Genomic DNA, 19,978 nt, shown 5'->3' on the forward strand with positions numbered 1-19,978 from the left:
GAATACCTCATGAAGAAATAAAGGATGAGTCAGGTCTTTTATTGTGTGTGCCTTTGTCCTCTTGCAGATTTAGCATGAGAATTATTTGTATATATCAGAAAATGCTTTTGCTTTCAAGGATGCTCACACAGTTACAGTGAGCCCAGTGCTAGTTATCATACTGCTGCTACAGTGGCAAGGCAAAGATTTCAATAATCAGCCTTCCCAAGGCAGTGTTTGCAGTCAGAGCACTGCTCCTCTCCAGTGTCCTGCCCCACTGGATGAGATAAATGGCTTTTTTTGGGCACCCACCAGCTCCTTGTTAACATTGCTGACGTAAAAATGGTCCTTGTGCTGGGCCATGTGGGGGTGGAGGAATTTTCTGCTGAAATTCAGAAATTAACCACAGCTTATCTCCTCTTCTCATGTGTACAACTTGTCCAAAGTGTCTCTGAGAAGCAGTCAAGACACCAGGATAAGGCACTGAGTGAATAATTATTCTTTCTTTTCCTCCCATCTGCAGAACAAAGGAAGAATTATGCACGAGACAGTGTCAGCAGCATATCTGAAACATCACAGTACCACGTGGAGGTGAGATGAGAGGGATACACCAATTACAGCTCTCAGTTACATGTGGTTATTTTTGCCTACATGGGGTTTTTTTTGAGGATATATAAGCTTCAAGGCACATGCATCTTCCAAAATATCCCTCCAGCCTGGGGTCACTTCAGAGCAGATTACACTGAAATGTCTCAAATTCAGAGCAGATTATATTGAAATGTCTCAAATTCTCTAGCTTTGCCCCAAAGAGCTGAAATCTGGATATGGAAGGATGTGTGCAAAGTTGCGTGTGGTTTGGCAAGAAGACAGGACTCCTCAACAGAGCAACAATTCCACACCTTGTGCTGCCCTGTCTCTGAACCTGGCTCCTTGCAAAGATGAGGCAGAGCTGAACAGCCCTGTGCTGCTGGCAAGGCGCACTTTGGTATTTAAAGCTAATACTCTGATCAGATCTAATCAGCAGAGGTATTAGAATATTCATAAAGTGCTGAGCATTAACCCCTCAATTTCCCAGTGGGTGGAGTGTGTGGTGGTTAAATACAGAATTAAATACTGTGCCTGCACTGAGTCTTCCCCAGAGTGGAGAGCAAAGTGTGTGCCTTGCTGCCTTAAGCTGCTTTGCAGAATTACTGCGTGCTGCTGTCATATTTAAAATATTCAGCAAGGTAAGCCTGAGTGCCTGTGTGTAGCCTGTTAAGCATTTATGGATGCAGTGCCTCCTTTTGGAGCCTTACTTTGGCTTAAACTTTCTCCTGCTGCCACCAGACCACTGCCATGGCTTAAGCCAAGTCTTGCAAACAGCAAGATCCTCAGCTCCTTTTTGCGGGGTTTTAAATAATCAATTGTGAGATCATATGCAGATCATATCCTAATTTCAAGTGCTTCAGCCCTACAATCAGTTTGCAAATGAATACCTGATTTGGTTCTAATTGCCTGTCTATTTTGTGTGCTTTCTTCATAACTGTTTTGGTCCTGTACTGGCATAACAATTACTACTTGCATTTAGAATCTAAGCATTCCTGGGTAAGCAGCCAGTGCAGAGTTTGTTTCACTTTACTTCTTTTAAATACTTTGATTAAATGCAGCTTACACCTACTTTCTTCTCTGTAATTACCCTGTGCTGTTATCCTGTAAGAGAAGAAAGCACAGTTAATCCTTTTGTATTATTTTTGTTTTCTAAAGTTATTTAGAAGACAGATATGCAGGCATACATTTAATGTGGTTCAGCTTGAATGAGTGTTACCAGATCTTCAATTAGAATGTGAAGGTGGATTTATGCCTGAACAAAACGAAATAATTTTGTGGGTTTTCTTGCACAATTGGCATGCTGAGGGAGAAATTGCCACAGCCATAATGACAGGGAAGCTAGCTGAGGTGAAGTTTGGGAGGCACTATTTAGTTTCCAGGCCATTAATTGAGGCTGGAGAATACTGATGGTGAGCAAAAATTGTTACTGTTTCCTTCTGTGCTGCACATTAAATGACCAGCCCATCCATAAGGTGTTCCAGTGAGATGCAAGCCCATCCTGGTTGCCACCAGCAGGCTGCTGGCAGCTCTGGAAGAGATGAGGACGCTCCAGGTCAGGGTGATGATGGAGCTACATTGGCAGGGAGACTCTGTGAAGCCTCTGCTGGCACCTCCTGCATTCAGCTTGCCAAGAGAGAGACAGGTTTTCACTCCTGAAAAAGCTAATTAAAACTCCTGGTTTAATTCTAGCTTTGATACCTGGAGGGTGTCAGAATGTGTCTGCTTTCAGTAGTGAGGAAATGACAGTGGGTATCAAAAAGCAAGCTACAAAAATAAGTTTACTTAAAATGACATTTTGGACTAAACATCCTTCCTCATGTGTCCTGCCATATACAAAGGCACTTTTACTCATGAATAATTTGTATTGCTACTCCCTGACAATTTAAATACTGGCACTCCTGAACAATAGGGAAAATTGCAATCACAATTTCTTTTAAATGCACATTTTACTCACCAGCACTTGACCACCTTTGTTCTGGACCGCAAAGAGGCAATGATCACAGTGGATGATGGAATAAGGAAGCTGAAATTGTTGGATGCCAAAGGCAAAGTGTGGACTCAAGACATGATTCTTCAAGTGGATGACAAAGCTGTCAGCTTGGTGGACTTGGAATCAAAGGTAGGATCTGTGAGTGACAGTCTCATTTTCAGAGAGAGAGGAGAAGGGAGAGAGCAGGAAAACTATGTATGTGAGACTGAGGATTTTAATTAGCTTATTATCACTTTCCCTTTTTTGCTCATGCAGCTTTTCTGAGATCAGGACACTGTATAGTAAAGTGGCATTTTGTGTTTTCTTCTTTTTTCCCCCTCTTCTGACAGAATGAACTGGAGAATTTTCCTTTAAGCACAATTCAGCATTGCCAAGCTGTGATGAATGCGTGCAACTACAACTCAATTCTTGCATTAATATGTAAAGAACCAACCCAAAACAAGCCTGATTTGCATCTTTTCCAGTGTGATGAAATTAAGGTAAGATAATACTGAAGATCTGCTATGACTTATTTGAATAGGGGAGATTGTATTAATTGACCAGCACAGTGGATAAAGATAAATGAGTTAATTCATAGAAAATAATTCTTTACTTTATTCTTGGAAATATACTGTAAGTTTAATCCACTTATGATATCAGCACTATTTACAGTATGTTAGTAAATGTAGTGTAGTATGTATTGCAAAGGAGAAATCTAATATTTAAGCTGACTCCTCAGTGCATGTTCAAATAGATCTTTACTGTAAATATTGGTTCTTGGACTCTGTAGCTCCTAATTTGGCTTTGCAAATGTATAAAGCTCTGGAAAATGTCTATGATTTGCCTTCACACTTCTGACAAAAGTGGTGTAAAATAATTTGAGTTATCTCAAATTTATTTTACAATCTGCAAAAAGCTCATCTGAGCCCTGAGTCTTACCTGCTCTTTCTGTTCTTTTTGTCACTGAGCAATTAAACACTCTCTACATTCTCACCTCTCTGCATCTCTGCTCTGCTGGAGAGATCTTGAAAGGGAAAATATTCCTTGCATGAGGGGCAAAACAAGGAAAGAGATTGCTTGTCTCTGATGAAAATATTGCCTTCAAGTGTAAATTATTTTTTTTAATGTATTCTGCAATACTTCTTTGTTTCTGAGGTTATAAATTTTAATTCTGTTAGTTACTCTCTGTAATTCCAGTTGAGAATTTCATGGGGATTTCTTAATTCCTTTGTAGTGGTTTGTATTATTGCCTTGAAACAACAGATTTTTAATCACACTGTGGAACAGTTTTGGAATTAGCATGGTGAGAGTGGTGTGAGGATGATTAGTGATTGTGTGATTTGTTGCACAGTATTTGCTGGTTTAAAGGAAAGTGGGAGCCCGTCAGAAGTTCAGGGATTTTTGTGTAAAATAATGCAGGGGTCCCTTTTGAGGAGTGTTTGGACCCAGCTTCTCAATGTGTACAGTTGGTGTCTCTTCATTTTTGAACTTGTTCCTCTGTGTATATATAAAAAAATACAGTACAGACTCTATAAAATAAACTCTATAAAAATATAGAATACAGACATGATTTGGAAGTCCAGTATCTCCCTTAGTTCTGAAGTGTTGTTTGATTCTGTGGCCATACCCTGGGGTTTTTTCCTTACCCATGAAACTTTTCTGGTTTTGAAAGTTTAGGTCTTTCTCTGTTGGCTTTTCCCTGCTTTTGTTTGAAGTTACAAGCAGCTCCAGGAGCCTCTGCAATAAAAAATAGTTAAAATCAATACTATTTGGGGCATTCTGACATTTTATAAACAAGAAACAAAATTAAATAATAAATACCAAGAGTGTTGGATTAATGGACTTCTTTTGGGTTTAACTTCCTCTGGTCCCCTAAAGTTTTTTCTATTAATTCTGTAAACTTAAAGTATCCTAACTATTCTGTAGTGGAATCCATTATAGCCTGAAAAGTCCTGTAATCCCCTGGAATCCTAAATTCAACAATGTCTTCTGGTCCTAGCAGAAGTCACATTATTCCTTCCAAAAAGGTACACACTTCTGCATGGTGAGGGTGCTGGGAAAGACATGATCCTTGCAGAGTGAGCCAGACACTGACAGATTTGGGCTTTGACAGCCTTTGCAGGAAATTAATTTGTCAGCTGAAGACATGTAACAGAGCATTCTAAATCCTGTGAGAAGCCATGACCTATTTAATGCAAGATCTATTAAAATAATACTTTAGACGTGCATCAAAATTTCACTTGTGGGGCCACTGGTGGAGGCAGGCTGCACTTGTGGAGTGGCAGGAAGGCACAGATCAGGGAATCTTCTGAAAAATTCATCTTCTGTCACATCAAAGAGAAATTGGAGGCTGTCATTATTTCTGAAAGGAAATTGAACCATGACAAGTTACTTTCTTAATGCTGCCATCTATAGTAGTTTTGCTGCTTCTATATTTAGTAGATTTTCTTTTTATAGTCTGAGACAAACAAAATACTTGAGACAACCAAAAATTACATATTTTTGAGGGAAAAAGCTTATGCAATAGTGGTTGACTTGGGATAATTACAGCTGTTCAGACAAATTTGGTGTCTAGATTATGTTCTTGTGTGATGATAATGCTTGAGGCTGGAGTAGTGACAAAAATACCAACTCCCAGATTTTATTTTATTCTTTTTACGGTTTATGCGTAAAATAATTTGTCCCAGTACCATTTAAATAAATGGGATTTGATCAGGTATTCTCTGTGTAAAGGTGAGATATTTATTTCAAAGAGTAGCTGATTCCTGATGTTTCCTGCTCCTGTCTCCTTAGGCTACCCTTATTCATGAGGATATTGAAAGTGCAATCAGTGACAGCAAAAGTGGGAAGCAAAAGAAGAGGCTTGAGACACTGAGGTAAAAATCCTACTTCTTGGCAGTGTGTAGGATTATCAGTGTGACAGCTTTCAGAAGCTCTCTAGGTCTGCCTGCTGTCTTTTGGGGTTTTGTGGGGGGCTTCAGCTTTTCTCCTTCTAGCTAATAATATATTTCCAAAGCCATGTGTATTAAAGCCATAGCTTGCTTTAATAATTTTCTCATGTTCTGTTCAATTTATGGTGTCAGTCTTACCTTTCCCAGTTCCACTTTAGTGATGGGAACAGCTGAGAGCAATTCCACTTGCCAGAGAATGGCATTGCATGTCTCAGCTCTGCATGTGGGTCAAGTAGTTCAGAATTTAAATGAAACCCCAGAAATTCCCCATATCTCCAAGTAAATAATATTATGCTAAAAGGTTTTGGGATCTGAAGATGTTAAATAAAACAGCAACTGAAGATTGAATAATTTTCCTGCCTGCCTGTTTAATGATGCTGAAGACTTCTTGTTTCCCTGGTAGCAAAATCTTCTCTGCCAGTTGGAAAATGTGAGGGAAAGAATCTGTTGGGTTCAGAGAGGATTAATACAGGAATGAGAGGTAGCAAACAGAGGCATAAAAGCAAAGGCACAAATATATCAGATATTGAATGGTGATGGTAGTAGCTTGTTAGAAATTCAGTGTAACTGATGCTGATAGTATTTCTCAATAATAATTGTGCTCAGATAGAGAAGTCTCTGCTGGACAAAAATTAGAATGAATGTATAATAGTTCTGGATACCTGTTAAATTCTGATGTGCAATTTACAAAGATTTCCTATAGCACTCCTAGAAAAACAAAAGAGAACTTGAATGTTGTCTAACTCTATTTGCAGGTTTAAAATTAAATAAATAGACTTTACCATTTGTGGGACTGTTGCAAACCAGGTAGAAGCACTGAGAGCCAATCCAGAGGGACTCAAACACATTGGACGTGCTGGGAAACTAATGAGATTTAATTGGGAAAAGAATGTAGGCCAATACATCTGTTGGGACAAATAATCTGAGATATCAATCTCTGAGGGCTGTGAGGCCCAGAGGTCAAACGTGGGTGGCAGCTGAGTGCTGGCTCCTCCTTGTTGGCTCATGTGCCTGCAGGGTTTGGGTCACAGGGAGGGACCCTCCTGCCTCACTGAGCCTCTGAGGCATTGTAAGGTGCTGCAAGGTTGTTGATGAATGAAAGGGGACTGGAAGAAGGAAAGGCAAAAGAAATTAATTAATTAATTTATTCATTTATTTATTTAATTTTAAACGGTAAAAATTATTATCACTATATTATTATTATTATTATCATTATTATTAATATTAATATTATTATTATCATCAATATTATTAATGTTAATATTAATATGAGATTCCATTATTATTATATTACTATTATTATTATTACTACTACTAGTACTACTACTGCTACTACTATTAGCTGTTCAAAGTCCAAACAACATTTGATGTTTTGTGGTCTTGTTGAATGCTGTGATAAAGATGGGTTTATAAAAGGTGAATTTAAGGTGAAGATCTAGTTTTTGAATAGACGTCTGGGAAAGGAATGGGGGTCACATGTGACAGGAGCTACTGTGATTTTTTTTGTCTGTTGTTATCAACAGACAGAAGAATGAATTCAAAGACCTCTTTCCTTACAGCATTTAGAACTACACTAAGAACTGGAAAACTGCAGGTAGTGCAATCCATGATATTGATATGTTTGTATTGAGAGAGGATGAACAGGCCCCTGTTAGAAAACAAATCAGCCAATGAACTTGGTTTTGTTGGCAGGGTTTTGAGCAAAAGGTGGTTGACAACTGGCCGGACGTAGGGGACCAGATACTTGATTTGTGATGGCTGAAAGGCAGCTTCAAACCTTCCAATTTCCTCTCATACAAAAGTCAAGTCCCACCCTTACAACTGCACTGGTAATAATGCCACCCAATAATGGCAAGGCCCTGAATTTATGTGTGTGAGCTGGCAGGTCTCCTCATGCTCTTTGGCACTGCTTGGGGACTTCCCAGGTGACAAAAATTTGCTCACTCCCTGGTGGAGTGGATTTGTGCTGTGTTTAACATATTTGCACATCATGGTCTGGAGTTCAACACATTTACACCTCTGGCTGCTTACTTGGCGAGCCCATCGCGTGGTGCGCAGTCCTTGTGAGGCCTCCTCATTTCCTCTGACCTAGCACTGGAGAACAGAACTTTTACCCTTCCAGTGTCCCTCATGGGTTCTCTCCTGTCCCCTAGGATGATCTCCAAAGCTGACAGTGCCATCCCCCCACCACCCCGGGCCCCTGCCCCTGTGCCCCCCGGGACCATCACGCAGGTGGACGTGCGGAGCCGCGTGGCAGCGTGGTCGGCGTGGGCCTCGGAGCAGGGGGACTGTGAGTATTCCTGGGGCTGTGCCACACACAAAGGGGCCTGGAGTGGATTGTTATGGTGCTTGCTAGCAACAGAAGGAGTTTGGAAAGGCCACGTTCACGATGGCAGAAGTGGTTGGGCAAGGTCAGCCCTCTGCCCTCACTGCGAGCAGATTTTCCCAGCGGAGTTTGAGATGCCCCAAGCAACTGCTGCCTGATCTGGGGACAAAGATCTGTCATAATCTGATTTGTCATTTCCTTGCATTTACCCATTTTCTAGATCCCTGTTCAGAGCTGGTTTTGCTTGTGCTGGGTGAGGGTTCCAGATTTTGACCTGGGCTTTTTAGTGAATGTGGTAACAGTAAAGGCAGTAATGTAATGATGCTATCCCCAGTAGTAGGGCCAGATATTTTGGACAATTAAAAATTATAATAATGGATAAAAGGACTTGAGATCATAATTATTTATTTATATTGCATTTATCTTTATAATGGCTGCTTTGGCTAATTAGTTTGTTCCATTTTTTGGTTTTTGGGGTTTTTTTTTAAGCCTTAATTAGGAAATGCTGTAACTTTAACATTCCTTAATGGGTTGGGATATTTCTGTTTGATAGTTTTTTTGTGGGTTTTCTACATCCCTAAGGGATATAAAATACTCTAAAAGACAGAGGTTTTTTTTTTATATCCCTAAGGGATGTAAAAAAAATTCAATCAAATTTCTTTAAAAGTTCTTCAGAAAGAACAAATTTCCTTCTTTAAAACAGACTAAAAAGCTTAAGATGAAGCCTCTTTTAGTTTCTTTGCTTGTGTTCTTTTAATAATAGAGATTAAGACTGTACCATGAAAAAGCCTTGGATTCCTTAATTTTTGTTTTATTAAATTATATCTATGTCACTTAACAAAGTACACAACTCTGCAATGAAAGCTATAAATGTGCAGGGAAATCTGAAATGTTAAGAATTATTTAATCTATCTACCTACATACATCTGTTTTGAGTAAAGGTTGTCTTGTTCTTCTGCTTGAGCTCTCACATCAGAAAAGTTTTATTAGTTTGGTGTCTTGTTGGAGCAGTTGTGGATCTGAGTCCCTGCAGTTCCTTTTGTTCCACTCAGGTGGATCTTTTCTAAAATGTGTTTGCTGAAATCCCACCTGCTCACAAATGCAGTGCAGTACTAGGTGTGGGTTAAAAATGCAAAACTTGTAATTCCTCAAAAAATTCAATTCCTTGTTATTTTCAAAAGAGTCACTGAGTCTGGGTGTTGTTATTTGGAAATATCAGTTCTATCACATCATTCTCTCTTCTTTCTATGCTTCCAGACGTGACATCCCTTTTTGCTAATAACTTTTTACATAGGAATCGTCTTCAAAGCCACTGCAGTCTTTCTTGCTTCTACTGTAGTACCATTCAGCATATTTTGCAAAATGGGATGATTCCTAATGGTGTTGTATTTATAATCTGCCACTTTGAATTGTTTTAAAAAAAAAATTAAAATACTTCAGCAGTAAACTTCATTTATGCAGTTAAGTAGATTGAAAGCAGGTACAGAAGCTTTTTTTGTGAGCCTGGAGAGAAATCAAGCATTAGGGTGCAAAATTTAAAATTTTCAGCTTGTGTGGAGTCCTTGCAAAGGGAATGGCAGAGTCTTGTCCATCTTTATTTTACAGTAGTGTAATTCAAAGAATAAACTATATAGAAATTGTTATATACTAATATACTAATCCCACATGTATGCATGCCTTATTCTCTTTTCCCCTCTTTGCAGATGAAAAGCACAGACAATACCACGAGCAGGAAGAAACAGCAGAGATGATAGCAGCCAGGATTGACAGAGATGTTGTAAGTGAGGAGCTACAAATGGTGCTGCTTCATGCCTGTGAGATTTTGCAGCTCTGCTTTGTGGGAAAACTTTTCTCCACATGGGAAATTCAGTTCTGGAGAAAAGCTTTCCAAGCAGCTTCTGCTTGTTGGGGTAGATCTAAAATGAACAGGTGGCAGTTCCTTTCCTTAATATTCTTTTTTAAAAGGAAAGAAAAATATACTGAATGTTGATTACAAGTTTTCTGCTGTGAAGAGGTGGAAGTATAAATGATAATTTTTTAAAGAAGACTGACTTCAGCAAACTATGTAGGAATAAAAAATTCCATCTGTTTAGCAGGACTTGGATATGTGTAACACCTGCAAAATTAACATGGTCATTTCTGAAGACAGGTGGACCCTTTTTATTTACAACTTAAATCATTCCTGCATATAAGCAATAATATTGGACATGTTCTATGGTATATGCTTGATCAAATATTGCCCCATCTGTTGTTTGTAACTTTCTACTTCTCCACTCTGCTGTTGCCCTCAGCAGCACCAGAGGGTCCTGAGAAAAGCAGGTTGGGTCCTGTTGGATTGATCTCTTTGTGTTTTCCCCTGGGCTTCATTCATTCTTCTCCAGTTACTCTTTGAAATCAATTCTTCAAAGAGCACTTCTCCACAAACAGCTTAATTTATAGAGAGCTTCACCAAATAGTTTAATACTCAGTACAAAAGGAGATTATGAAGTTATAGAGATTATGAAGTTATACTCTTTATGAAAATGCAGTCCATTCAAATAATTTCAATTTTTTTTCATGTGATCTCAGCAAAAATGTAATGTGGAAGTAAATTGTGTAATTGCAGTCTGAGCTGAACTATCTTGTTACACATAATTAAAAAACTTCCAGCAGGCCTACATTTAAAAAAAAAAATTAAAATTTAAAGTACTTTACAGATATTTAAGAACTGTATTTAAAAATTTAAAAGCACAAAGAATCCAAATGTGGAATGTTCCAGCATGGATTTTGTTCTAAGGAAGCTGTTGGTGTCTGGGAGTCTGGACATTTCAATTCCTGGAGTATTTCTGCTATAGATTCTGTAAATTTTAATTTTACTTTTCTTTTCTCCCACAGCAAATTCTGAACCATATTTTGGATGACATAGAGTATTTTGTTACCAAACTGCAAAAAGCTGCTGAAGCATTTGCTGAACTTTCAAAGAGGAAGAAAACTAAAAAAAGTAAAAAGAAAGGACCTGGAGGTAAGAGTTCGTACTGCACACAGTTCTGTTTCTCTCAGGACCATTGAAGGAGCTAGGAAATGTCTTTTTGTGTGTTTTTTCTTAATCAGTGTAGCAATTTTTTCTCCATTTGAGCACAAAAGTTCCTGTGCAGGAGATGCTTAGAGGGAAATCTATGAAAATTAATTGCTTGAAATCAGTGGGGAATGGCTAATTAGAGATGTGACCACAGAAATGCTCCTGCCTTAGTTCTGTATTTACAAAGTTCTATAAGATGGCAAATTTATTATGTATTTTGTTGTTTGCTATATCTGGAATGTTTGTGGAAGCTATAGACATATAAATGGGTGTATAAAAATCTCATTTTGTTCACCAGAGGGTGTTCTTACTCTCCGTGCAAAGCCACCTCCTCCAGATGAATTTGTTGACTGCTTCCAAAAGTTCAAGCATGGCTTCAATCTCCTGGTGAGTGATATCAGCTAGTCTGGGATATGAGGTTAGACCAGGGCTGGCCACCTGTGGGCTGGCTTGGCCTCTGAGCTTTGGGATGCTGCTGCTCAGGTTCTCTGCAGATTGAATTGATGAGCATTTTTGGTGTTCAGCATCATGGTGTTTCTCCCTTTCCTGGTTCTTTAAAGCCTTTGACTTGGGAAATTTGATTTTGAGTCACGAAGGGATTCCTAGGAAGGTCTGTGGGGCCTCACAGCTCTGTTGTGTGTCTGCCAGCATCACCAGCTGTGGCCTTAATTTGATTTTACTCAGCCATGTCCATCAGACTGGCTGTGCTGGTTGCCATCATTACCCAGGACCTTGTGGACAGACCTTGTTCCATCCAACAAATTTCTGTCTCTTTAGAGGTTCTCAATAAGCAGAGATGATAATTCAAGAGCCTTTGGCATCTCCTCTTCTGCATGTGGAAGTCTCCTCAGCACATGGGACATCCTCACAGCATTTGCTGTGAGACACTGCCTGACCCTTCCCATTGCTGTGCCAGGGGGGAAAGCTGCTCTTGAATTCACTGACTCAAATCAGCTCCTTTCCTCCTCCTGGGGAATGAATTCTGATTGCAGGGCTGTAGGAAATATTTGGACATGTTAAAAATATCTTTAAAAAAATAAAAGCTACCAAGTGTTGTGGTTCTGACCTTAAGGGATTGCTGGTTTGAGGGAGGATGAGTATCCTGGAACATGCTCATCCTTCTCAGTAAAAGATATAATCTCCAGGGGTTTTTTCCATTCTTTTTGCTACATTCTGCATTTAAATTCATTTTTTTAGTCAAGAAAAATCTGTGCATCTTTGAATCTTTCTCTTCTATGCAGAAGAAATCACAGCTCTTGTTTTGGTGCTCAGCAACCTGGGACTTGGTTCTGGTGTTGCTTTTGAGGAGTTGTGCTGTGACAATGCTTTAACAAATCTTTACTTCAGCATCTTTGCAGGAGCAACAAAAGCCTGAAATTTGTGCTTTGTGTCAGGCAAGGAGAACTGTATAAAATAAAGAATCTGGTTTAAAAAGAAAAGGAGTAGCTAGAAGAAAAAAATTTTCGAATAGAAAGGAATTTCTTTTAAAACCTCAAGCTTCTAGAAGTGCCTACCATCTGTCAAAGATCTTTAGATAGACAGGGACTGGGTTGTTATGGCTGAGGAACAATGTTTAGGAAGTTATTAGAAGCAAAAACACATCCTCCTCCTTTCTTCATTTGGTGGGACAGTTGGATGTAAAAGCAGAATAAGGGCAGCCAAAAGCAGTTTGAGAACAGATGGCAAGATGCAATAGAAACTACTACAACTCTTTAAAGCACATTTGGGCTTCTTATTTCTGGAGCCTGCAAAGCCAATGGGTGATCAGTAGATAAATTCTCCAAGAAGTTCTATCAGTGAATTTTTATGGTATGGGGGTTTTAGAATATTTCTTTAATGATGGTGTTTGGTCAAAGGTTGGATTTGATGATCTCAGATGTTTTTCATAGAAATATTTTATTATAACAATAAAGTGGTAGATGAAATTCACTATTGATAGATGTAATAGTCATGGACTGGCAAGGAAAAAAATCTCATATATAAAACAAATCAGAGCAAAATGTTGATGTAATGTAACACATCTGTGTTAAGTGCAATCAACCAAGCAAATGATAAAAGCTATCAGGGAAAAAAAGACAACAGAACATTAACAAAGATCATCAATATGCCATTGTCTTACCTGGCCTGATATTTTTGGCAGTGTAGCAAAATTGAAGAAGTTCCAGGGTGAACAAGAATGCTTGAAGGAATTACTTCAATTTGGAAAAGACCAGATTCAGGAACAATGTAATAAGTCTATGAATGGTTATGAGCATTGATAGAAAAAGTGAGCTGAGAAGGACAATTTAGTGTTATTTGGAGAGTTTGCAGAATACTAATGAAAGTAAGAGGTGTCAGATTTCCAAAGGAGATGCTTCTTCACAAAACATGTCATTTGGTTGTGGAACTTCTTGTTTTGCACAATAGGTGCTAAAATATGCATGGAGTCAGGAGCAGTGGGATGGATGAGCACTTGCACTTGTTGCAGGCCAAGCACTGGGCTTAGGAGGACCATGGCCATTCTTATGTGAAGTATTCATTGTCTTAATAATCAAATGTTTCTTAAAATGTACTATTTGTTTGACTCTTACAGGCCAAGTTGAAGTTCCATATCCAGAATCCTAGTGCAGCTGATCTGGTCCATTTTCTCTTTACCCCACTACATATGGTAAGGTTTTACAGTTTTCTAAGTGTTTCCCTTCAGAACTCTTGTATTTATATGCTCTGTAACTTTTTCAATGATAACAAGATTGAAATGTTGTGTCCTTGGACAATAAGTAAGGAGAAATGTTTGTATCTCAGGATGATGCTTTCTTTAGAAAATAATTTATATCCTTTTCTGCATATTTTCCCTTCTATTAGATGTATTTATTTAATTAATCTTTAGCTTTGTGTTACACTTTGTCATTATAATTTTTAACTAGCAATAAAAAGTTTAGGCTCTCTACATAATGCAGGAGGAGAGTTAGAAGCATATTTAATGGAAATATGTGAGGCTTTGATAAGTAAAGCAAAGATAACATTATCCAGAGTGGGTCTGAACAAAAAATGGTTGGTGAACAGAACAACAGCTCTCCAGCAATAAATACTTTATTTAATTTATGTGACATCAAGACACACTGTTAGATTCTCAGAGGGGTTTTTACTTCTGGGGGATGTTTTTATGAGTAATGACTGTTTTCTAGCAGCACTGTAGGTAACATAAATTCACAGTCACCTCCTTACTGACAACATGTGTGTTCCTGGCATTATTTATTCCTTGGATTTAGGTGGTGCAGACAACAGGAGGGCCAGAGCTTGCCAGCACAGTGCTCAGTCCCCTGCTGACAAAAGACACCATAGACTTCCTGAGGTACACCGTCACCAGCGAGGAGGGACAGCTGTGGATGTCCCTGGGGGATTCATGGACCAAAGCCAGGTGAGAAAAAATCCTCAGGTTTTAGAGAATCTTCAGGTTTTTTAGAATTTTTTTTCTAAATTTTTTAGGATTTTTTTAGATTTTTTCTGATTTTTTAAAATTTTCTCTGAATTTTCTCTGCAAGTTTATCGACATGGTCTTAACCAGGTTACCCAGCCCCAATAAATTCTATATTACTTTGTTAGGATTTGGACTCTGGAAATCTGTTCTTTGAGGGTTTTGGAAAGGAACTCTTTAGCTTTGCTGGGATTTGGGATCTCAAGGAGAGACAAAATGCAGAGAGAATTTTTTTTTTTTTGTTTTTTTGGTCAGTGGTATCCAGAACCTCTTGACATAACCTTCTGGAGTATCTTTTTCTGAACTGTTCCTTGCATGTTTCCAATTGTTTTTCACCGTTAGTTTTCCAACCCATCTATCTGGACTTCATTAAAAAACAATTTGAATATGCAATAAAGAGTGAGAAAATATTAAATAATAGCTACAAATGTCTGTTTTCAATTTCCAATAATTATTAAAAGGTAAAAATTTGAAATGTCTTTAGTTCTTGAAATGCATCATAATGCTGTAAATATGTTTGTAATTATAAAAAAATGTTTATTGACTGAACTGTGCCACATGTGCATACCTTATACATTGCATTTAATGTATTCACTGTTATGATTTATCTCAGTTGAAAGTTAACTTCTTTAGTTGAAGAAATAGAAGTTAACTTCTTATTTGTTGGGTTCAAAGTAATCCTGTAGTTTGAAATTCAGCGAATTGAACATGCAAAAGAAGAAACTTAAATTAACAAAGTTCATTTTGACTCTGTAATCTGTGGTACATAAGTACATTTGATGATGATGAAGTATGCAATTACTTGGGCTGGAAATGTTTTTTGTGTCTTTTCATCCTTGCTCTTGAATTTCAAATTGGAACACAAATGTCTACCAGATGGATTTTGGTTTTCTTAATTATTTTATTAATTATTTGGTCGATTGAAAGCTGTAGATTGTAAGGAATGCTGCATGGGAGGAGTGGAAATGGCCTCATAGCATTGGAGTCCCATGCAGGGAAAATGGATCACTGGGAAAACAATGGGTTCCTTGTCTTGGGAATTACTCCATTTGTTTAGTCCACCCTGAAAAAAGTGAAATGGAAAGAGAAATGGCTGGTGTTTGATAATGAAGAATGAAGCACTTAATGTAGTTGGCTGGTCTGCGCAGATTGGAATTGATGGTGAGATTGATCTCAGCATCCAGAGGTACCCTGGGGTGAGATGTGGCAGGAGAGGGGAATGATAAAATCAGGGATTACTGACCAGCCCTAAAAGGCTGGGAAATGCTGACTGCTCATGTGACTGGCACCTTTGTCTCTTGATTTTGGGCAGTGTCAGCAATGAGCCTGTTAAAAGACTGTTAGGTACATTCCTGTTCCTGCTTTACTCTGAAAGACGCAGCAATTTATATTGTGGGACAGAGTGTTAACTTTATGTTGTGGGACAGAGTGTTAACTTTATATTGTAGGACAGAGTGTAATGTGTGGAGCAAAGGCAGAGCAGGAAAACATTAATTTAGGTGTTTGGTATTGCAACAGAGAATGCTACTGGAACTGTGAAAAGTAGCACAGCATTTTATAAAGATCAATCTGGACCATAAAACAGCCAATGTGATGATAATTCTTGTGTCCTGGAGCATGTGGGGTTTATGTCTGTAAATCTATTGTTTGTTTTTTTGGTTTTGGTGTAGCTAGGCCCCCTAGGCTTCCATGTTCTTTACCTGTTTTCAGATTTTCTTACAAAGGTGGCCACTTCTCTGCAGTCTTCTGTTGGTGTTTTCACACAAATAGAGCATTGCAATATTTCCCCCCATGTTTCACCATTAAAACAAGTCCTAGATTTGTTTTGATTGATTCTTCTACTACCCATCTTTGCTGTAAGGCAGAAGTTTGCTGTGTTTTAGCACTGATGTGTCCTTATAGAAGCAGCAAACTCTGCAGGGCACTGCAGGGAGGATAGCTGAGGTAAATAAATGTGTTCTGCTGATCCTCCCTGTTCTAGCATGATTCTGCCTCTACTGCAATCCCAGCCTCTCTTCTATGCTAATAAAAATTCTGAAGCACTTCAATTTCTATAAATTGGACCTTATTAAACCAGCATTTGTGTGACCCTTGACACAGATTTCTGATTTGCTTTTCCCACAGAGCTGAATGGCCAAAAGACCATTTCATCCCCCCGTACGTGCCCCGTTTCAGGAATGGTTGGGAGCCTCCTTTGCTGAACTTCATGGGAGCTCCAAAGGAGCAGGATCTCAACCATTTGGCTGAGTCTGTGGCAAACGTGGCAGAGCAACAGAGGAAGCAAGAGATGAAAAGACTATCCAGTGAGGTAAGTAACTGCAGAAATGTGTATCACATCACATATGTGCTTGTGATAAAGTATGATTATTTTCCCTAATTAAAATCCATAATGATATTAACTATTACTCATTTTTTGCATTTTTTCATGGACTATAGACATATTCAGTGAGGGTGTGACATGAATGATCTCTTGCAATAGAGTGATGATTTTCCTTCATTCATTTCACACACTTACTGTTGGCTGGCCTAGAGCTTTGTGGCTTGAGTTGTACATCCAGAACAGAAGCTCAGAGCAGTTTTTCTGTGCAGGGTATTTTAAAGCAGCTCAGCCATTGTTTATAAGTTGTGTTGCTGTGGTGACAGCTGAGAGATGACGCAGCTCTCGCCCCAGAGATCTGTTTTTCTCCAGAGCATACACTACAATATTAATGCAATGGCATGACTCGGGATAGAAATTCTTTTATTCTCATCCTTTTGATCTCCACGTTTACCAACTTGAAACGCAGAAGTTATTAACTTTTCATGGCAGAACTGTGAGCACCTGAGGATGGGGGTGTGGTATTTGCTGGGTCAACAGGACGAAGGAGGAAATGAATGAATCTGATTCCATGTTCTTAGAAGGCTAATTTATTATTCTATTCTGTTCTATTCTATTCTATTCTATTCTATTCTAGCTATACTAAACTAAACTGTACTAAAGAATAGAGAAAGGACAGACAGAAGGCTTAACAAGAATGATAATGAAAAACTTGTGACTCCTTCCAGAGTCCCAACACAGCCTGACCATGATTGGGTCATTAAGCTAAAACAATTCACATGAAACCAATCAAACAATGACCAGTTGGTAAACAATGTCTGAACCACATTCCAAAGCAGCAAAACACAGGAGAAGCAAATGAGATAATTATTGCTTTCATTTTTCTCGGAGGCTTCTCAGTTTCCCAGGAGAAAATCCTGGGGAAAGAGGATTTTTCAGAAAATCTGATGGTGACATGGGGGAAGGCTGGCAGGGCCCCTGGTGGGGCTGGATGGAGCTCAGGGGAGGGTGGCATTAATCCATATTAATCCATCCTTTTTTTGTTCCCTTTGTGTCTTGCAGCCTCCTGGCGTTCCCGACTACCCCCCGGCGGATGGGTATGCATTCAGTAACACGATGTACAAGAGAGGGCCTCTGCTGGACCCGGGGGCAGCTGTGGCTGCCTTTAAGCAAACTGTTAGCCGACATGTAGATAGGTAACCCTGCCCCGTGGTGCTGTGGAAAACTGTCCCCACTTCTTGGCTCTTGGGGTGGCGGGGTCTGTGACTGCCTCTGGTCGTGGCGTTGTGTCTGCTGGGGAAGGGATTCTGTTTAGCAGTGCTTTTCCTTACCTGAAGTGTGTCTTTTGGACTCTTTTTGTATGATTTCTATGAGATGTCCTGGTTATCTGTGATGTTAAATTGCTGCTTTTGTCAAAAATGATACAGTGGAGTTCCAACCCAAACTGCAAGCACAGAATCCTCCCACTTCGGTTCAAATTTTAGTTCCGATTTGTTTCATGTTTAAATACACTCTTTGCTCTTTTCAGAATTACAAAGAATGACAAGTCTGCTCTGAGATTCACCTGTCCTTGGTTTGACTGATTGTTTGATTTTCTTAGCTGCTCACTTAGTGTTCCATCATCTCCTGCTTTTTGTTTTCTGGGCTGGTGTATAAATACCCACTTTCAGAACAATGACACCTTGTCTCTTCCATCCTCTTTCAAATCTTACAGAAAATACTCTGAAATGTTTGCATAGAAAACAGTGTCTTTTTGCACATCCTCTTTCACCCCCTTCATTTTATCCTAAAACAGAATAACTTGACAGGATGATATGCAGTGATCCTTGGCCTTGCCTCTGGGGAGAATTTATACCAGCACAAACTGTGGAGGCACATCAGTAAAGAAGCATTGGAATTGCTCTCCTGTACCAAACCATATTCCATATATACTATATGAAAAATATTTTGTTTTATGAGCCATGGAAGATGTTTAAGCTTTTTTTTTAAGTAAATTTTGGGGTCAACTTGCTGCTTAAATCATCCTCAATATATATATATATATATAAAAAACTCTTTTCATGAAAACCCTTTCAGAATCCCTAGTTTTGAGCCATGTGCTAAAAGATCCTTTTTTTAATCTGCACGCAAGCCAATTCCCATGTGGTGTGCAGTGTGCAATGTTGTGCAGGTTGAAGACACAATCAATTTCTCTGAATTTCTCTGAACTTTGGATTTATTCTTCATGGCAACAGCAGCAGAGTAGTCATCTCTTAATTGTTTTCTCAAACTTGATTGCCTTTTGCAATCTTGTCTCGGGACCGTTTATTTTGAAATCTAGATGATCTGCACTCTAAATTCATTTCTCTTACCTGTAATGGGGTAAGACCTGATTTGCCCTTCCAGAGTAATAATATTCCATGGAAAGGTTCTTGCCTCCACTCCAGTTTTAGAGAAAGTCTTACTGCATTGAGCTGTTGATGATATCAGGGTGTCTGGAACAGAAAGAGTTATCCAAGCCTCCTTTGTGGCAGTAAAGGGAAATGAGTGTGAAGAGCTGAGGCCTGAAATTATGGTATATCTGCTAGGCAGTGAGAAACAAAGAGGAGGATGATGGAGGGAAGTGATCAGAATATTTGTGCCCAGAGGAAACTGGCTCATTAGGCTGGGCTTGAAGAATTTAGCTCTCTTCAGAAGCATTCACCCATTATCTGGCCCATGTCCTGGGCATGTTGCTGAGTCCAGTACAACTAAAATGTGGACATTTTTAAAAATTCTTCCTGAATTACATTTTTGAAGTAATCAGGATAGTTAGGTGTGGACAAAATATGAAGACACTAATAGAATAGAATATTGTAGAATATTGTAATGATTTTGTAAAGGCTGCCTGTAAGTAAAAGTGCTGCCAGAGCTGCATTAGTCACATCTCTGAAAAAGAAAATCAAAATTATATTAATTTTAGGGGGGTAGCAGGAAAAATTGGTATTACACATTGTTCAGCCTCATAAAAGCTATTCTGCAGGCTGGGGGTCATCCCCTGCTTTTCACTCTGTCCTTAAATACTCTGAGTGTTTTCTCTTTCTTTTGAAAATAATCTTTCAATCTAAATATGATTTTCCTTGGTTCTGCTCTTCAAGTCAAGTGAGACAGTTCTCCACAGCCATGCAGGAGCCAGGTAGCTGCTGGATTGCTCAGGCACACCTGGAACCCAGAGTTACACAGCAGCAGCAGCAGCAAACAGCACTGATGCTCACATCCCCGGGCTGTGACCTTGTACCCAGCATTTCAAGCTTCATGTTTTAATTAGCTGTTTGGATTTATTTATTTGTCTATTCATGTGGGTGTTTTTTTTTTGTT

General features: G+C 38.9%; 1 protein-coding gene across 4 annotated transcripts in view; it reads left to right on the forward strand.

Annotated features, from left to right (window-relative positions):
• Positions 1–19,978, forward strand: part of EPS8 (epidermal growth factor receptor pathway substrate 8) — a 126,741-nt gene that overhangs the window by 87,651 nt on the left and 19,112 nt on the right. For 3 of the 4 annotated variants that reach the window (XM_054282172.1, XM_054282173.1, XM_054282174.1), the window contains 12 exons: positions 503–570; positions 2,525–2,686; positions 2,887–3,036; positions 5,330–5,412; positions 7,641–7,777; positions 9,517–9,590; positions 10,688–10,814; positions 11,170–11,258; positions 13,444–13,518; positions 14,120–14,268; positions 16,450–16,633; positions 17,705–17,838. In XM_054282172.1, the coding sequence (XP_054138147.1) occupies positions 503–570; positions 2,525–2,686; positions 2,887–3,036; positions 5,330–5,412; positions 7,641–7,777; positions 9,517–9,590; positions 10,688–10,814; positions 11,170–11,258; positions 13,444–13,518; positions 14,120–14,268; positions 16,450–16,633; positions 17,705–17,838 (1,432 nt within the window). The remainder of the gene's footprint in view (positions 1–502; positions 571–2,524; positions 2,687–2,886; positions 3,037–5,329; positions 5,413–7,640; positions 7,778–9,516; positions 9,591–10,687; positions 10,815–11,169; positions 11,259–13,443; positions 13,519–14,119; positions 14,269–16,449; positions 16,634–17,704; positions 17,839–19,978) is intronic. The other variant, XM_054282175.1, reaches the window with a different exon arrangement.

This window comes from Melozone crissalis, unplaced genomic scaffold, assembly GCF_028551555.1.
Source record: "Melozone crissalis strain CALT ecotype California unplaced genomic scaffold, PUWL_Pcris_2 ptg000033l_1, whole genome shotgun sequence".
Classification (NCBI taxonomy): domain Eukaryota; kingdom Metazoa; phylum Chordata; class Aves; order Passeriformes; family Passerellidae; genus Melozone; species Melozone crissalis.